The 18,313-nt window shown below is 42.4% G+C and overlaps 1 protein-coding gene across 1 annotated transcript in view; it reads left to right on the plus strand.

Moving 5' to 3' along the window:
- Positions 1-796: 796 nt before the first annotated feature.
- The window catches only part of LOC140502803 (uncharacterized), a 47,272-nt gene continuing 29,755 nt past the window's right edge, over positions 797-18,313 (plus strand). Inside the window, 5 exon segments of the mRNA XM_072606815.1 lie at positions 797-1,129; positions 1,770-1,842; positions 5,023-5,149; positions 6,285-6,380; positions 15,793-17,572. Coding sequence (XP_072462916.1) covers positions 1,807-1,842; positions 5,023-5,149; positions 6,285-6,380; positions 15,793-17,572 — 2,039 coding nt within the window. The 5' untranslated portion in view covers positions 797-1,129; positions 1,770-1,806.

Raw genomic sequence — 18,313 nt, forward strand, 5'->3', positions numbered from 1 at the left:
CCCTGCCCCCCAGACCCCCATGCCCTTCGGGTCTGTCCCTGGTCACAGCAATTGCAGGTGAGGGAAACAGACTGTGGCAGCCTTTGCCCATCCAGACGTGCGCCCTGGCAACCTCCCTGGGTGTGATGAAGGCTGGAAGGGGGTGTGAGACCCCTACAAAGATGGGTACCAGGGGCAGGTGGCCGGCACTCAAGCATTCGTAAGTCAAGTTACGCCTTTCAGCAGGTAAGAGTTGTGAAGGAACCTGCAACCTTAGAGGTGTACAGGTAAAGTTTATACGGGAGATTCTGTAGTGAAACATGTGCCAAACGCACATTAGGGAGCGCGCAAGGAGTGGGCAGTTCAAGGCACGTGCACTTTGGGTATCTGCCACGCAGGCATTTTACCCCCAATTCCTCTGGAAGTGTGGTTTTAGCCCTGAAACTAGCGGTCAGGGCCGGCTCGGCAGCACCCGCTGCGCCCATCGGCGTCGTGGCAGGCGAGACAAACGTGGCTGCGGGCCGGCCAGCTGGGTCTGTGCGAGCCATAGGGGCGGCGGCTGTAGCGAGAAAAGGGAAACACCTGGGGCTGCGGGGGCCCGGGGCGGCGCTGTGTGGCTAGGGAGAAGTGGGGATCAAGCACATGCACCCAAGCGCCCCATCAGGAGGAGGGGAAGACGCGCCTTCCCCCCCACGCCCCTCCAAAGGGGCCGGGAAAGCCTTGACCTGTGCCCCAGCAGGGCGGGAGGGGCGGGCGGGGGGAGGGGAGGGGCCCGCGTCTGGGCGGCGGGGGAGGGGCGCGCGTCTGGGCGGGGCCACCTGCTCAGGTGAGACACGCCGCTGGGGCGGGGGAGGAGGCCGGAACCCGGGGCAGCTCCCGCGCACGGACTCCAGCCCAGGTTCGCCGGCCGCACGGGGCTCAGAACCATCCGCGGGACACAGGGAAGACGTCCCGGAAGGCGGCTGTCTGCACGTGGGCTCCCCGGGGCTGCCCTAGGAACAGAGCCGGGATCCCCAGCCTCCCAGCCCGGGCCGCACACGCGCAGACGCGGGGCAAGACAGGCCAGGGCCGCAGCCGGCGGCATTCTGCTCTGTTACGCATGCGCAGTCGGCGAACGGACTACATTTCCCAGGAATCTTTGCTAGCCCAGGTGAGGGGAAAGGGGCGAGCCCGACAGTCCAGGTGTGACCCTCCCCAGAGGAAAAAAAAACAAAAACGACAGGCTCTGCCAGGATTGGATCCGGAGCGACTCGGGGGCGGGCGCTTCTGACGTCACATCCGCCCTTCCTCCTCCCCCACCCCCACCTTTTCCTTCCACACCCAGGATCCGGGGCAGGCTGGCAGGTGCCTGGGCCTCGTTCCGCCTTCAGCCGCTCCCGGAGCCCGAGCCCCGCGTCCCACGCCGGGCTAGGTGGCGACGCGAAGACGGGCCCGGACGGGCGGGACCGCCCTGCACCCGGCGCCCGGTTCCGAAGCCTTCTGGGTGGGAGGAGCGGCGCGGGCCCCTTCTGTGGCGTCAGCCCCGCCCCCTCGGGCAGCGGAGGCGCCCATTGGCCGTCGGGCGGTGGCGGTTCCAGCCAATCCCTGGTGCCCGTCCTGGCCCCGCCTCCCCCATCCCTCCCTCCCCCCACTTGTCAGTGTTTCCTGGCCCTGGGAGGTGAGTGTGTGAGCACGCTGTGGAATGGAGGCGCCCGGGGGGCGGGCGGGGTGCCCTCCCGGCCTCAGGGGTGTGGGGAGGGGGCTGCAGGGCGGGGCCAGGGCCCCCCTCATGGACCCTCTTTCCTTCGCAGCCCTGGCCCAGGAGCAGCTGGAATTGGGGAGGAGAAGATGGCCCCCGTGCTGCTGTCCCCTGGGAGCCCGCAGGTGAGTGAAGCCCCCCGGGCCTTCCTGCCCTGCCAGGGGGTTTCCTGCAGGCCGGGCCAGGTGCGGCCTGGGCCCGATTCATCGTGTCCGCTGGCGTCTGCTCTTCATTCCTCCTTCATGCACTTATGTCCGTGCACCTGGTTCCCATCTCTGCCTTTTGTGCCCTGGCCCTGATACGTGCCCCCCTGGACGGTCCTGGAGGCAGCTGGGGAGATGCCTGCCCAGGAGGCGTGATAGGGATTTGGGGGTGATCATTTCTCCTTTCCTTTAACCTCGTACAAGTCATATGTAGTTGTCAGCGTATGTTTGTGTGTCAGCAAAAGTCCACACTTCCTCCTTCCCAGGTGGAGCAGTGGAACCCCAAACTAAGAAAGCAGTGACAAAACCCTCACTTGAGACGCTTCTAGTCAAGGATAACAAATTCCTGTCAGCCGTGTCTATAATACATGCTTCTTTCTGTCTGCCCTCTGGAGACACCAGTTGTCCTTCTGGAGGTGGGCTGCATGTGTCATTGGGAGTCCTGGAAATGTGATTGTGTTGTGTTGGCCAAAGTTCCTACAGTTTTCGGAGATGTTGCCTTTACCACATTCATTGGCTTCTGTTTTACTGATAAAAATGTTTAAGTCCTATATTTATCGGTATCTCTTGTCTTTCTGTTTTCTCCTTTACTGGATATATCCCTCCCCCATTCCTTGTCTAGCAAACCATCCCTTTCAGCAATGATTTAAAAAGAAAGAAGAAAAAAACAATTCAGTAAAACTAATAAGCACATGAGTAATGTCTGATAATTTGTATGGTAATCTACACTTATGCTTTGTGATCGCTGCAGACAGAGGGAGAGTATTATTTATTTATTCATTTCTGGGTTGGTTTATTTTTATCTCTTGACCTGGATGTCTTATGGGCATTTCAAACTCAGCATGTTCAAACAAACCACGATGTCACTGCCCTCAAACCTTCCCTTTTTTCAGACTCCTCTGGTACTAGTCAGGGCACCACCACTGTCTTTGCTCCCCAGACTTACAGCTGTGCTTCCCTGGATGACTTCTCCCTCACATTCATTCTATATACTGTTTCCATCCTTTCACATCTTCCCCAGATCTCTCCTCACTTCTCCTTTCTCTTCTCTGATTCTGCCACCACCCTGTTCCTGGCCCTCCTCACCTTGTCTAGAGGGCTGCAGTAATGTTTGGGTTGATCTTCCACCCTCAGCTCTCTACTTCCTCCAGGCTTTTCTCTGTTCAGTTACCAGAGGGATTTTCCTAATGTGTTCTGTGACCACGTCACTCCCAAAACACATACACTCAGTCATCTCCAGTGACCCCCTGTGACATCCAGGATCCATCATAAAGTATCCTTCCCTCCATGCATGCTCTGACCCTACAGCCTTTACTGGCTGATGTGATATTCCTTGACCAAGAAATGTCATTGCCCATCTCTGTGCCTTTGCATTGGCTACCCCTCCCCCCATGAGGTTCTGCCAACTCACCTCTGCCTCATATCAAACCCAGTCTTCAGTTGGAGGCCTTTCCTAGTCTGCATGGTATTAATGCCTTCCATGTTCTCCCTCCCCATATATGTGTGTATGTGTGCATGTATATATACATAGGTACATGTCTATATCAAATATAGAATTTTTTCTCCATGTTGTGTTTATTAAAATATGAGCTCCTTGAGGGCAGAGACCATGGTTTTCTTTTCTTTGTATCCCAGCACTTAGCGCAATATTGGACACCTAATATGGGTTTAGTAAATACTTATTGACTCAATTGGCTGCCTTCTGTATAGATGGCTTTTCCTAGAATTTTAGCTGAGAAGCAGATGATAGAATCAAGAGAGTAATGGGATTGCTAGGATGGAGAGGGTGTGGCTGTAATGGGTACTTCCTCAAATGAAGGTTATGAGCCATATTTATCGGTCAGAAGTCAAGTTGTGGCCAACATGAGAAGTCTGTTGGGAACGAGGTCAGGAAACAGTTTGGGGAACCTGGCTCAGCTTGGCCTGTAGACTGATGGAGTGGAGAAGGAAATTGTCACAGTAGGACCAGCCCTGGGGCTTGGTAGATAATAGCCACCAATAGGGTGGGATTGGGTCATCAATTGGGGATAGAGGAGACCTTACAAGAGGCAAACTTGCTAAGTTATCATGGTAGAAGGAGAGACTTGGAAGTAGCAGTGGGGAACATGGGACACCTTAGCTTTGCCATCAGCACCAGGGAGTGATGGGTATTTGTTGGGATTGGAAGCTCAAATCCGTGTGGATGGTCTCGGGCAGGTAAAAGTGGGACTTCTAAATCTTAGAGTCTTACGAGGCCCTCCATGAACAGTGGGGGTTCGAGAAGGTCAGACTGAGCTAGCTCGGCTAGCTCGGGTATTTCCGCCTCTCCCCTGGAGATACGTGATGGGTGGAGTCTCCCTGCCCTCGAGGTCGTCCCGGATTGGAGCACACCTAGTTACCTAACAGCACGGTATTGAGATGCAAACTGTGTGGCTGAAGATTAAGTAGGATTGAGGAAGCCAGAAAGCTCTCTCTTAGCACGTGTGGAGCCAAAGAGGATAGTAGGGCTCCGCTTCTTTTCTTTCCTCTCTCCCCTCCCCCTCTCTCCCCGCTTGTACTTCTACTTCCAATCCCTTAAGCTTAGCCTCCTTAGGAAATCTCCCCCTCTTCCTCCTAAGGAAGACCCCCCCTGCATTTGTAACCCGGACCCTGAAATAAAGCTCAACCCCTGTTTGACTCTGGAACATCCTTTCTCTCATACGTTTATCCGGTTTGGCCAACCGAAGACCTGGGACAGGTAAGAAAGACTCGGGTAGCCCAATACAGGCCTCTAGGCTTGGCAGGTATTGAACAGCATGACTAAGAATGCAGTATCATCAGCACAGGAGCCAGGTCCCTGTGTGTTCTGGGGGATAAAAGGAAAGAGAGTGTGATATTCTGATGAAATGTTTTAAATGTATATTCTTTTTATAAAACTAATCAATAAGTAGAAATGTCCTGGGATAAAAAATCAAAACAAAAGAATTATGTGCGAAATTGAATTTGTGTTATGTGCAATTAATTTTTTAAAGCATTCAGTTTAATGATTTAGAAACAAAATTTCCATATTTGTTTACCAGTTTTCCATCTCTTACTGGTCTACATCTAGATCCTAGGTAAACTCAAAGGTATTTCCCGTTTCAGGGATTAGTGACCTTCAAGGATGTATCTGTGGATTTCACCCAGGAGGAATGGGTGCACCTGGACACTTCTCAGAAGGAGTTTTACAGGGATGTAATGCTGGAGACCTATAATAACCTGGTCTGCCTGGGTAAGAAGGCTCCCTTGGTACTCAAATTTTTTCCTACACGAGGGTATTTGTTTTCTTCTTGAGTAAATATTCTTGAATGTATACGTTAGAATAGATGGCTCCCAGGGTTCCTGGAAATACTTGAATTCTGTGATTCTTTGATTTTGAGTGTCTCAGATATTTAGCACTTAATGTTTGAAATGCACAGACCAGAGATTTCTAATCTTTTTAGGTTTAAGAGAGACTGGATACACACAAGCTCCCTGTTCATCAGTGAAAAGTTTTTTTTTCTTTTTTTGGTTTCTTTCTCTTTTTTAAAAAATTATTTAAAAATACATTTACATTTTTTTGAGTTCCTACTTCCCTCCCTACCTCCAACCCCCTCCTTCACCTTTTCAGAAGGTAAGCAATATGAAATCAGTTGTACATGTGAAGCCATGCAAAACATATTTCCATATTATCCATGTGGCAAAAAAAAAAGAAAGAAAAAAATAAAGTATACTTCAATCTACATGAATCTCATCAGTTCTTTTTCTTTGGTGGTGGATAGTATTTCATCCTGGGTCATTTGGAATTGTCTTGCATCATGATATTGAATACAGTAGCTAAGCCCTTCACTGTTGATCACTGTTACAACGTTGGTATTATACGTACAATGTGCTGCTGGTTCTGTGTACTTCACTTTGCATTGGAAAGGTTTTTCTCTTTGATCAAATGAGATTATAGTTATTAATTGTTTAACAGGGTATCTGTCACTTAGTAGGTTCTCTATAAACATTTACTCTCTTATCCTTTTTGTCTGTCCCTGTGACACCTTTTCCTCTTTATCTCTATGGGGTATAGATCCAGTAACGGCATCACTGGGTCAAAAGGTACTCAGAATGTTATAACAATGCTGGCATAATTCAAAATTCTCTCCAGAATGATTGGAACATTTCATAGCTTCTTCAGCCATGCATCAGTGTACCTGTTTTTCCAAAGCCCTTCCAGCCTTTGACATTTAAACCTAGTACTTTTTAGTGGTATACCTCAAGTATCCTTTAGAGGTGTTATGTCTTAGTCCTGAGCCTTTCTACCACCTACAGAGAAACAGGTTTTAGGATTGAATTCCAATATGGTTCCTACACTTGACCCCTGTTCCATTTCCACCGAGCAGGACTTGCATTTTCCAAACCATACGTCATCTACCAGTTGGAGCGAAGGGAAGCACCATGGATTCCAGAGGGAGACATGCGGAGGATTAGCCATCCAGGTGAGTGAATCCAACTAGGCCGGTCCATCATTGGAAGCACTAGCACAGTTGGTCCTATTTTATGGTTATATTTCTTTTTAACATTTGAAAAAAATTTTTGAGTTCAAAATTCTTTCCCTCCCCTCTGTCCTTCTCCTGTCTAGAAGATAAGCAATATATACTTGTGAAGCCATGAAAAACATTTCCATATTAGCCATGTTAAAAAAAAAAAAAGAAAAATGTAGTGAAAATAGTACTTCAACATTCACTGAGAATTTGGTTCTCTTTATGGAAGTGTACAGCATTTTTCATCCGTTCTCTGGAATTTTCTCATTAAGAGTAGCTAAGTCTTTTACAGTTGATCATCATACAGTATTGCAGTTTCTGTGTATAATGTTCTCCTGATTCTGCTCATTGCATATGTTCATATAGTCTTTCCCATTTTGTTTCATCATTTCTTATAGAACAGTAATGTTGGGGTTAGAGGCATTTAGGGTTCGAGTCAGAGGCACTAATTTAGTGTCTAAGGTGCACATTTAGGGTAACTTTTTCAGCCATTCCTCAATCGATGGGCATCCCTGCCAGTTTCCAATTTTTTGCTATATTTTCATATGTATAGTTCCTTTTCAGTGATCTCTTTGGGTTATAGACTTAGTAGTGCCATGGCTGTGTCAGAGTATGCATAGTTTAATAGCTACTGGGTTAAGGATTTCCTGGAAAGGCTTCTATTTATCCCAAATACAGATAATACTTGCTCTTATTTTTAGATAGATACTACTTATTTTAAGAAAAGGAGATGGGGTCATGATGGTGGAAAAAAGGAAGCCTGAGCTCTCCTAAATTTCTTTCCAAACAACTTTAATGCCTCAAAATAAATTCTGGAGCAGCAGAACCCACAAGAGGATGGAGTGAAACAATTTTCCAGTCCAAGACAACTTAGAAGGTTGGCAGGAAAGTCTGTTGTACCAGGAGAAGAGTAGAATGCAGTTCAGCACAGGCTGTACCAGTGCAGGCCAGGTCCCTGCAAGCCAGCAGCAGCAGCTTCCAAAGCTTTTCATCCAACAGATAGTAAAGGGATTGGACAACTGGTCAGAAGGAGATTGCAAAGGTCCTTTTTGCTAGCACTGCCCCTACAAGGATCTGGATCTCAGTTCTAGGGTGATGAGGAGTACTAGCACACCAGACCTTCTGACTGTGTGGTAGTGGTAACTCTGGGAACAGTTTCAAAGTGGAAAAGAAAACTTCTAGTAACTTAGAGACCAGAACACAGGCTAGGAGAGTAGTAAACACACCTCTCCTTAGATCATACCATCTTGGAAGAACTGAAAACTTATAGACTTACTAGGACTAGCTCTGAAAACAACTGTACAAAAAACGTGAAGCTTGTGACAGTGCCCCCTTCCACCCTGTGAAGTTAAAAGTCAAGAAATAAGCTGGAAAGATGAGCAAACAACAAAAAAAGAAACTAACCATAGAATGTTACTCTGGTGACAGGAAAGACCAAAACAAACTCAGAAGACAACAAACTCAAAGTAGTTGAAGAAAAATGTGAATTGGTCTCAGGCTGAAAAAAATTCTTGAAAGAGCTTAAAAAAGGCTTATCAAACTCAAATCAGAGAGATGGAAGAAAAATTGAGAAAAGAAATGAGTGTAAAAGAAAATCACCAAAAAAAAAGAGTCAACAGCTTGGTAAAGGAAGCACAAAAAAGTACTGAAGGAAATAGCGCCTTAAAAAAGCAGAATATGCCAAATGGTAAAAAAGAAAAAAAAATCCATTGAAGAGAATTCCTTAAAAAGAAGAATTGGCTCTATGGAAAAAGATGTACAAAAATTCACTGAAAAAAAAACTCCTTAAGAAGTTTAATTGGCCAAATGGAAAAGAAGGTATAAAAGCTCACTGAAGAAAATAATTCCTTGAAAATTAGAATTGGACAAGTGGAAACTAATGACTCCATCAGACATCAAGAAACAATCAAAGAAAATCAAAAGAATGTGCAAGTAAAAGAAAATGTGAAATATCTCTTTAGAAAAATAACTGACATGACAAACAGATGCAGGAGAGATAATTTAAGTTTTTTCCCAGCTAAAACAATTTTTAACATTCATTATTAAAGCTTTGAGTTTCCATATTCTCTCCCTACCTCCTCATCCACCCTCATTGAGAAAACAAGCACTTTATTATAGGTCATGCATGTATAGCTATGCAAAACACTTCCATAATAGTTATGTTGCAAAAGACTAATCACATTTCCCTCTGTCCTATCCTCCCCTCCATTTAGTCCATTCTCTCCCTTGACCTGTCCTCCCACAATAGTGTTTGCTTCTGGTTATCCCTTTCCTCAGTTTGTCATCCCTTCTATTATCTTCCCTCTCATCCCCTTCCTCCCTACCTTCTTGTAGGGTAAAATAGAGTTCCATATCCAATTTAGTGTGTGCTATTCTCTCCTTAAGCCAAATCCCATGAGAATAAGTCTTGCTTTTTTCTTTCCTTCTCCCCACTCTTTCCCTCCATTTTAAAAGCTCTTTCTTGCCTCTTTTATGTGAGATGATTTGCTACAGTCTACCTCTTCCTTTCTCTTACTCCTAGTACATTCCATTCAACAGTAAATTTTATTTTTTAGGTATTCTCCCTTCATATTCAGCTCACCCTGTGCCCTCTATGCATGTGTGTGTGTGTGTGCATACATACATACACACATACACCCATGTTCTTATAATACACGTATATAATATACATATATATGCCCTTATACATCTGCACATGTGTAACTATTATAAGTATGTTATAGTAAGTATGTTATGTTATAGTAAGTATATTATAAGTATATATATATGTATACATATATATATACACACACGCACACATATATTCCCTGTAACTACCCTTATACTGAAAAAGGTCTCATGATTTACAAATATCATCTTTTCATGTAGGAATGTAAACAGTTCAACTTTAATGAGTTTTTTATGGCTTCTCTTTCCTGTTTACCTTTTCATGTTTCTCTTGATTTCTTGTCTCTGAAAGTCAAATTTTCTATTGAATTCTGGTCTTTTCAACAAGAATGCTTGGAAGACCTCTATTTCATTGAAATTCCATTTTTTCCCCCTCAGTTTTGCTGGGTAGTTGATTGTTGGTTTTAATCCTATCCCCTTTGACTTCTGGAATATCATATTCCAAGCCCTTTGATCCCTTAGTGTAGAAGCTAAATCCTGTGTTATCCTGATTGTATTTCCACAATACTTGAATTGTTTCTTTCTGGCTGCTTGTAATATTTGTAATTTATAATATCTTCTTCTTGACCTGGGAACTCTTGAACTTGGCTACAATATTCCTAGGAGTTTTCTTTTTGGCCTGGTAACTCTGGAACTTGGCTACAGTATTCCTAGGAGTTTTCTTTTTGGGGTCTCTTTCAGGAGGTGATCAGTGAATTATTTCCATTTCTATTTTTCCCCTCTGGTTCTAGAATATCAGGGTAGTTTTCCTTGATAATTTCTTGGAAAATGATGTCTAGGCTCTTTTTTTGATCATGGTTTTCAGGTAGACCAATATTTTTAAAATTATCTCTCCTGGATCTATTTTCCAGGTCAGTTGTTTTTCCAGTGAGATGTTTCACATTGTCTTCTAATTTTTCATTCTTTTGGTTTTGTTTTATAATTTCTTGATTTCTCATAAAGTCATTAGCTTCCATCTGCTCCATTCTAATTTTTAAAGAACTATTTTTTTCAATGAGCTTTTGGACCTCCTTTTCCATTTAGCCAATTCTTTTTAAGGCATTCTTCACCTCATTGGCTTTTTGGACTTCCTTTGCCATTTGGGTTGGTCTATTTTTAAAGATATTATTTTCTTCAGTATTTTTTGGGTCTCCTTTAGCAAGCTGTTGACTCATTTTTCATGATTTTCTTTTATTGCTTTCATTTCTCTTCTCAAATTTTCCTCCACCTTTCTTACTTGATTTTCAGAATCCTTTTTGAGCTCTTCCGTGGTCTAAGACCATTGCACATTTTTTTTGGAGGCTTTGGATGTTAGGAGCCTTGACCTTATTGTCTTCCTCTCATTGTATGCTTTGTTCTTCCTCATCTGAAAGGATGGAAGAAAGTATCTTTTCACCAAGAAAGTAACCTTCTATGGTCTTATTTTTTTCTCCTTTGGGGGCATTTTCCTAGCCAATTACTTGAATTTTGAGTCCTTTGTTAAGTAGAGGGTATACTACCCTAGTCTTCATTAGTTTTGCGCAGTTGTTCTCTAAGATATCTCCAGGGACCTGTAAGTTTTAAGTTCGTCCAGAGTGGCATATTCAAGAGAGAGGTTTTTACTCCTCCTGACTGTTTTCTGCAAAAGCACTCTTTTCTGCCTTGGAACTGTAAGATTCCCTCTCCACAGCCTCCACCATTTTTGCCATGCCAGTGTTCCTCCTCAGCCCAGGACTGCCACTCAGGACTGAGACCCAGATCAGCCACTCAATTTCCCCAGGGTCTATAAGACTGAGAGCTCCAGAAGTGGACACTGCTCTTGCAGTGGCTGCTGCCACCCTGGGCTCTGACCAAGCTCCTGACTTTGACTCAGGTAAAAGAGCTTTTTCACTGACCTTTGAAGCTGCCTGGCATTTGTGAGTTGAGAAGTCTGATAACCACAGCAGCTGCCTGTGATTCAGCATTCTGAAGTCTGTTCCAGTCCTGTCTGTGCCTTGTGGCCCATATTGGGCTGTGCTCTGCTCCGATCTTGGTGCAATAGACTTTTTTTGTTGTCTTTTTGTCTTTCCAGGCTGTCTTGGGCTGGAAATCTCTTTTGCTCTGTCATCGTGTGGCTTCTGCTGCTCTAGAAATTGTTTGTAATCATTTTTATAGGTATTTTAAGAGCTTTGGAGGGACAGCTAGAGCAGGTCTGTGCTTCTACCAAGAGCCTCTTTTTTTTAGCTCCCTTGGACTATAGATTCATGTTCAGCCTCCTTGTCATGAGCTCATTTATCAGACTTCATTTTCCCTTGAACAAGTCAACACCTGGATATGGGTCCACTTTGATGTCTATCCCTAGATAGACAAAGAAGGGTCTCAGAAAGGGGAGATCTGTTGCCTCCTTTCTTTTTGCATTGCCCCAAGAATAGCAGTCTTTCTTGCTTCATCTCACTTTTTAAAAGTTGCATTCAAAAACCTTTTTCATTTTTTAAAAAAAGGTCTTATTTCACATGCAAAGAAAGAAACTGCCATTTGCTGTCCTATTCCTTTCGTATGGTTTTTGTTTATAAATTTTTTGGAATTTTTAATTAAATTTTTCTTTACAAGAATATAAACAATTTTCAAAAACTAAGAAACAGCTCCCCACCCCCCCACCCCCCAGCGGTTTTACCTTACACCATGAAAACTGACAAAGAGACAAGAAATAGCAAGAATCAGTGAGGGGCAGGTGGTGTTGGAAGACAGGTACACTGACTTACTGTTACTGGTGCTAGGAAGTGGTCCAACTATTATTGATATTAGTTTTTAGTTAATTGAACAAAGCTACTAAACTGTCCCTGGACTAAGCTCTCCTATTGCTGAGCATATGCCTTGAGGAAATGTAGAAAGCTCTGTACCAAAGTACATTAGCATTTTTGGATATTTTCTAAAAAGCATTTCAGTGCTTACTATTCGCCAAGTACAGTGCTAAGTGCTGGGCATACGGACAGAAAAGTCAGGCAGTCTCTGCTCTCAAGGAACTCACATTCTAATGGGAGAATCAACATATAGGGGAGGTTTCAGTTACAAATCAGGGAAAGGTCCTTAAGGTGCAGCACCAAGGCACATGGTCAGACCTTTTCTTTAATGCCATTTCCATTGCTGAAATCAAATTTGTTTGTAATATAGCCATTTGATACCCTTTCCAAGGCTCTTGGTGACAAGGATTTTCTTTCTGTATCTTTAGTAGTTGTGGCTTTAACCCCTGCAGGAGCAGTTTCCAGCCTACATCTCCCCTGGGGTTGTTTCCCAGGATGATGGCTGTCGGCATTGGACTGGAAGCACTGCTCTTCCCAAGGCTCTTGGGCCCAACATCCTGGGCTGTCACTATCAGGATCTGAGGGGAGACAGTGATCAAAGTAGTGATGGTGGTTTGACTGGCTTGAACATATGCTGCCTACTGTCCCTCAGGGTGTCCAGCTATTTAGCCATTGTGGTATGCCTGCCCAGTGACTGATAGTTGGTAATTACTGGCCCCTTCCTCACAGAAAAAGGTAGCAAAGTGGGTGCTCATCAATTTAACAAATAAAGTGAATGCCCATTAATTAGAAAATATCCTATACAGCCAAGTGATATGAATATAATAGGAGACTTTTTTGTTGTAAAAGAATGAATATTAAGAAATTTAGAGAAACCTGGGAAGAGTTGTAGGCAGTGAAGATGAATAAAAGGAGGAGCACAGAGAGAACATTCTAAACCATGTCTACAACCATGTGAATGGAGGGTTCCTCAAAGGAACTGAAACCATGAATCACTGAAAAACCACCACAGGTCCTGGCAAGACTCCTACTGAGAGAAATTATTATTATTTGCTTGTATTTAATAACAAGTTATTTAATGAGGACCAAGGTTTCCCCCCTTTTGTACTTCCTCAGCCAGAAATCAATCAGTGTGGGATGTCTTAGACAAAGACTTTAAAGACTTATAAAGGCTAAGATCTAATCAAAGACAGTAAAGAAATTCTAAGGTTAGGCAAGTGGGTGGATTCTTGTCCATTGTGTTTACTCAGACAGGTCTGGGAAAAATGTGTATTTTCCCTTTCTTCAGATAGGTGATATAGGAATTGATGTCTCTTTGACCAAGACTTGAATGATCCAAGTTATATCCTGCCAAAACCCTCATTACAATGAGCTCACTGCTCATTATAATATTCATTTTCTTGTTAATTGTTAACCAGTCAGAGTTGACTGACATACTCAGGAGCACCCACTCTTCCAAGGACATGTCTTTGATGGGTCTTTGGCATTCAGGAGTGTCACTGACCTTTTTTAGTAACAACATGCTAGCATTATTAATAAAATGATTAAGTTACTCAGAAACTATGTTTCTCAAGCTTTTTAAACATCACATCATTCCTCCTTAGAACCGGAACTGGGGACTTGTTAAGAGAGAGGACGGTGCCCCTTGTTAGAGAAACCTCAGAGCAGATCTTGGTCCCATGCTATTCAACTTGTTCACAAGTGAGGGTTCCATTTGAAAAGAACAGAACGGTGGCTGTGGAAATACAAAAGGCATGGATAAAATGTCTTTTTAGATGCTTTTCCAGACATTTGTCATTCTGCTGGTTATTGTCTTGTGGCTTTGACTTATTCTTGGAGCATTACATGGAAGAGTTTGCATGTCTTTTTGTGTTCTTATGGAATGATGGTGGTATTTGTGTTCCTGGAACCCAGCACTTGTCCGTGGCACAGAGAAAGCACTGACTAAGTATACCCTGATTGGCTGACTGTGTACGACACTTTCCCCATAGAAAATAACCTATGTTGCTGGTATAGAGTGAACATTTCTCAGCTACAATATTGGTATGGATATGGGACTTTTCAAGTATGTTTTTCACCTCTTTGGAGTTTGTATTTAGTGGTACAATTCCTAATTATGTATACTTTATGGACTTCTCTCATGTAATTCCAAACTGTTTTTCAGAGTATTTGGACCAATTCAGAGCTCCACCCAGATTATATTAGTATGTCTCAAAAGTTCTTCCTGCAGTGATGACTTTCATCTCATATTATCTTTTCAATTTAATGGATGTGAGGATATTTTTCATCTATTTATAAATAGTTTACATTTCTTTTGAGTATTCTGAATATTTGGTGGTCTAACCGCCCAGTCAACACTATTCTAGATATAATGCTCATGTCAGTATGGAGTGATTCTCCAGATGTTAAAGGATAATTTATACCAGTTTGGGGATAGTTGTAACCCCAATGCAATACTCACTGTAGCTGCTACAAATATGTATGTGTATTTCCAGGGTAAATTCTCAAAATATAAACTCTCTTTCTCAAAGATGAAACCAAGACATTTATTCAAACACCAGAAAGCCAAATCCATCATAGTAACAAAGAAATCTACACACATTATCAATGCCAGGACCACTGCCATTCCCAGTTCTTTTCTGTTAGACCTCCCCACAGACAAGCTCCCTTAGGCAAAATCACTCCCTCTCTCACTCACACTAGCTGCTCTGCTCTGCCTGCTCTCTCCTAGGTCTGGCTCACTCTAAGCTCTGCCCTTCCTGCTCCACCTAAGCTCCTCCTACCATCAGCTCCACGTGACTCAGGCTGTGGGATAGGCCAAAGCTCAAAGCCAGTCATATGGGCCTATGAAGGGGCAGGGAAGATCTTCAAATTCCCTTACCATTACAGTAGTTTTTAGTGCTCATATTCAGTGCCTTTGACTCTTCTCAAAGAAAGTATTTCTGAGGCACAGTTGTCTCACTGTCTCTTGGCCTCTCTTGTTTCCTCCTGAGCTACATTTTAAAAAATATTTTTCACCTTCCTCTTGTGGCCACCTTGACATTGAAGTCACTGAGTATTATAGTCTATCAACTATGTTCCAGGCGCTGTGGTAAGCACAGGAGATAGAGAAACTAAAAATGAAATGCTGCCTTGTCTGAGATGAATTTCCATTATATCGGGGAGGATAACATGTCAGCCAAGTTATTTTCAAAGAAAGAAAAGAAGGCCTGATGATTGCAGAGAAACTTAGTGTTTATGGATAGATTATACCCTAAATGAACACAATACCACGAAATTAATCTACAGATATCATGCGGTGCCAATCTAATTAAAAAGACAATTTTGTATGAAATATGTAAAACAATGTAATTCATATGAAAACCTTTTAGATTAAGAATATCAACGACATTCATAAAGATAAGAAGCAAAAGTTGTCTAGCATCAGATCTTAAAATTATATTTGAAAAGTTATAAATTCTATGGTACAAGTTTAAAAAAGTAGATTAGTGACATGTACTCCATTAGGAAGACTTAGAAGGAAATGCATATGGCAGCCTAGTGTTGGATCTATGGTAGAGCACAAACTACTAGGGGAGGCTTTCATTATTTTATCCAGATTGCTAATAAATAAATAAACTGGAGTATGTAGTTTGCTAGAAAATAGGTTTAGAGGGATTTTACTTGATGAATGTCATCATTATGAAAATTGTCTGGAGTTGGTTTTTGAAATGGAAAAAACAGTGAGTAGTTTGCACTAGATCAGAAGAAAGACCTCGAGGTAATTGCATATGGCTTCTAGGGTTGGATCCACTCAGGAGCAGAAACTATTAGAGGGAGGGAATCTTCATTTGATCAGAACTGGGGCTCATTTTGCAGGAAAATATGACTTGAGAATAATATTTCTTCATTTATTCAGAGGTAGTACTGTAGATACTATGTATGCAGTGGCACTGGTTATTTAAATTTTTTATTTCTTTCAGATTGGGAAACTAAGTATGAATCCATGAAGTCTACTTCAAAGCTAAGTATTTCAGTGATAGAATCATCCCAGGAAATACTCAAGAAGGATGGTCTCCTTATTTCCTCATTGGGAGAAACATTGGAATGCAATGCCAAGTTAGAAAATCATCTGAGGAATGAAGAGAAACATTTCTGGGAAGTCAGAATTACCCAAAAGAAACATCCCAATAAATTTAAAGTCCATGAAAATAATAGTTACTGCAGAAGCATCAATATAAGGCCAATCCTTTTCCCACAACAGACAGTAGGAAAGAGTCTGAGTACGTGGGACACACATGGAGAATTCTTTAGACTGCATACAGATAGAAAGAAATACAGTAGTAGGTGCTCAAATAAAACATCTAAATATAGGAAATGCCTTATGTATAATTCAGCCTTTATTAACAATGGTAGAATATGTATTAGAGAGAGGCTTTATGACTGTGATGAATGTGAGAAGACTAAGCCAAGGAAAGGATTTAACCTTCATGAGAAAATTCATGCTGGAGAGAAACCATATGAAACTAATGAATGTGGGACCACCTTTTGCCTAAGGATGGAGATTCCTGGATATCCGAATATTCTTACTGGTGACAAACCTTATCAGTGTAATGTATGTGGGAAGAACTTTCGACTAAAAGCCCAACTAAATCAGCATCAGACGATCCATACTGGTGAGAAACCATATAAATGTAATGACTGTGGAAAGGCCTTTCGACTAAAAGGCCAACTTAACGAACACCAGAAAATTCATACTGGTGAGAAACCTTATAAATGTAATGAATGTGGGAAGGCCTTTTGCAGGCGTTCAAACCTCACTGAACATCAGAGAATTCACACTGGTGAGAAGCCTTATGAATGTAACGAATGTGGCAGGGCCTTCTGCCTGAGTGCAGCTCTTACTAAACATCAGAGAATCCATACTGGTGAGAAGCCATATGAATGTAATATATGTGGGAAAGCGTTTAGACTTAAAGCACAGCTTAACCAACATCAATCAATTCACACAGGTGAGAAACCATTTGAATGTCATGAATGTGGTAAGGCTTTCCGTCAAAAAGGACAGCTGAATGAACATCAAAAAATTCATACTGGTGAGAAACCTTATCAGTGTAGTGAATGTGGCAAGGCCTTCTGCAGGCGTTCAAATCTCACTGAACATCAGAGAATTCATACAGGTGAGAAACCTTATGAATGTCATGAGTGTGGGAGGGCCTTCTGCCTGAGTACAACTCTTACTGAGCACCAGAGAATTCATACCGGTGAAAAACCTCATGAATGTGTTGAATGTGGGAAGGCCTTCCGACTAAAAGCACAGCTTAATCAGCATCGCAGAATTCATACTGGAGAAAAGCCTTATAAATGTAATCAGTGTGGGAAGGCCTTTTGTAGGCGCTCTAACCTTACAGAGCATCAGAAAATTCATACTGGAGAGAAACCATATGAATGTTTAGAATGTGGGAAGGCCTTTAGCCAGAAAGTAAAACTCATTCAACATCAGACAATTCATACTGGTGAGAAACCTTATGAATGTAATGAATGTGAGAAATCCTTCCGTCTGAGCACAGCACTTACTGAACACCAGAGAATTCATACAGGAGAGAAACCTTATGAATGTAATGAATGTGGGAAAGCCTTCCGACTAAAAGCACAGCTTAATCAACATCGTAGAATTCATACTGGAGAAAAACCTTATGAATGTGATAAATGTGGGAAGACCTTCTGTTGGGGCACACAACTTATAGAACATAAAAGAATTCATTCTGGAGCAAAACCTTATGAATGTAGTGAATGTGAAGTGTCATTCCTCCTCAGGAAAGAGTATACTCAACATCTGAAGATTCATTCTACAAAGGAAATATATGGATATAATGATTGAGAGAAAGCTGTGTACTCATCATCATCTTGTATTAATCAGAAAACAATTTATGTACGTAATGAATACGGAAAGCCTTTAAACCAGAGCACAAAACTAATTCAACATCAGATGAATATAAAAATATGAATACTACAAACCAATGAAATGCTAAAGCTAGAGTTATCATCCTTTACTAAAAATTAGATAATTGAAACTTAGGGAAACCCTTTCTCACAGTAGCTATTCCATCTCAAATCTACAATGCCAAACATATTCCGTGACTTAGACTCATCAATTTTTGAGAAAATTCAGGACAACCTCCTGGATGCTCCCTAAATTTGCTTACTTAACCATGTAAGGGCTATCAACCATACACACTCATTTCTGTCACAAAGGAAAAAATATACTTTCCTTGCTTTAAGATTATTTCCTTACTCCCACCCCTTAATCCCATTCCCTCCTTGCTAATTCCAGGATATTACTCCAGCAATGATGTATCTTCACTCTACTCATCTAGATCAGAATATTCCCAGCAGTTTACAATTAAACTGTCCAGTTGCTGATTTTTAAAATTTTATGCAACTCACTGTGTTCCTAGGTACAGACAAAAACTTTTTTTTAAAAAAGCCCTGGTCTTCTCAAAG

Source organism: Notamacropus eugenii, chromosome 4, assembly GCF_028372415.1.
Source record: "Notamacropus eugenii isolate mMacEug1 chromosome 4, mMacEug1.pri_v2, whole genome shotgun sequence".
NCBI classification, from domain to species: Eukaryota; Metazoa; Chordata; class Mammalia; order Diprotodontia; family Macropodidae; genus Notamacropus; species Notamacropus eugenii.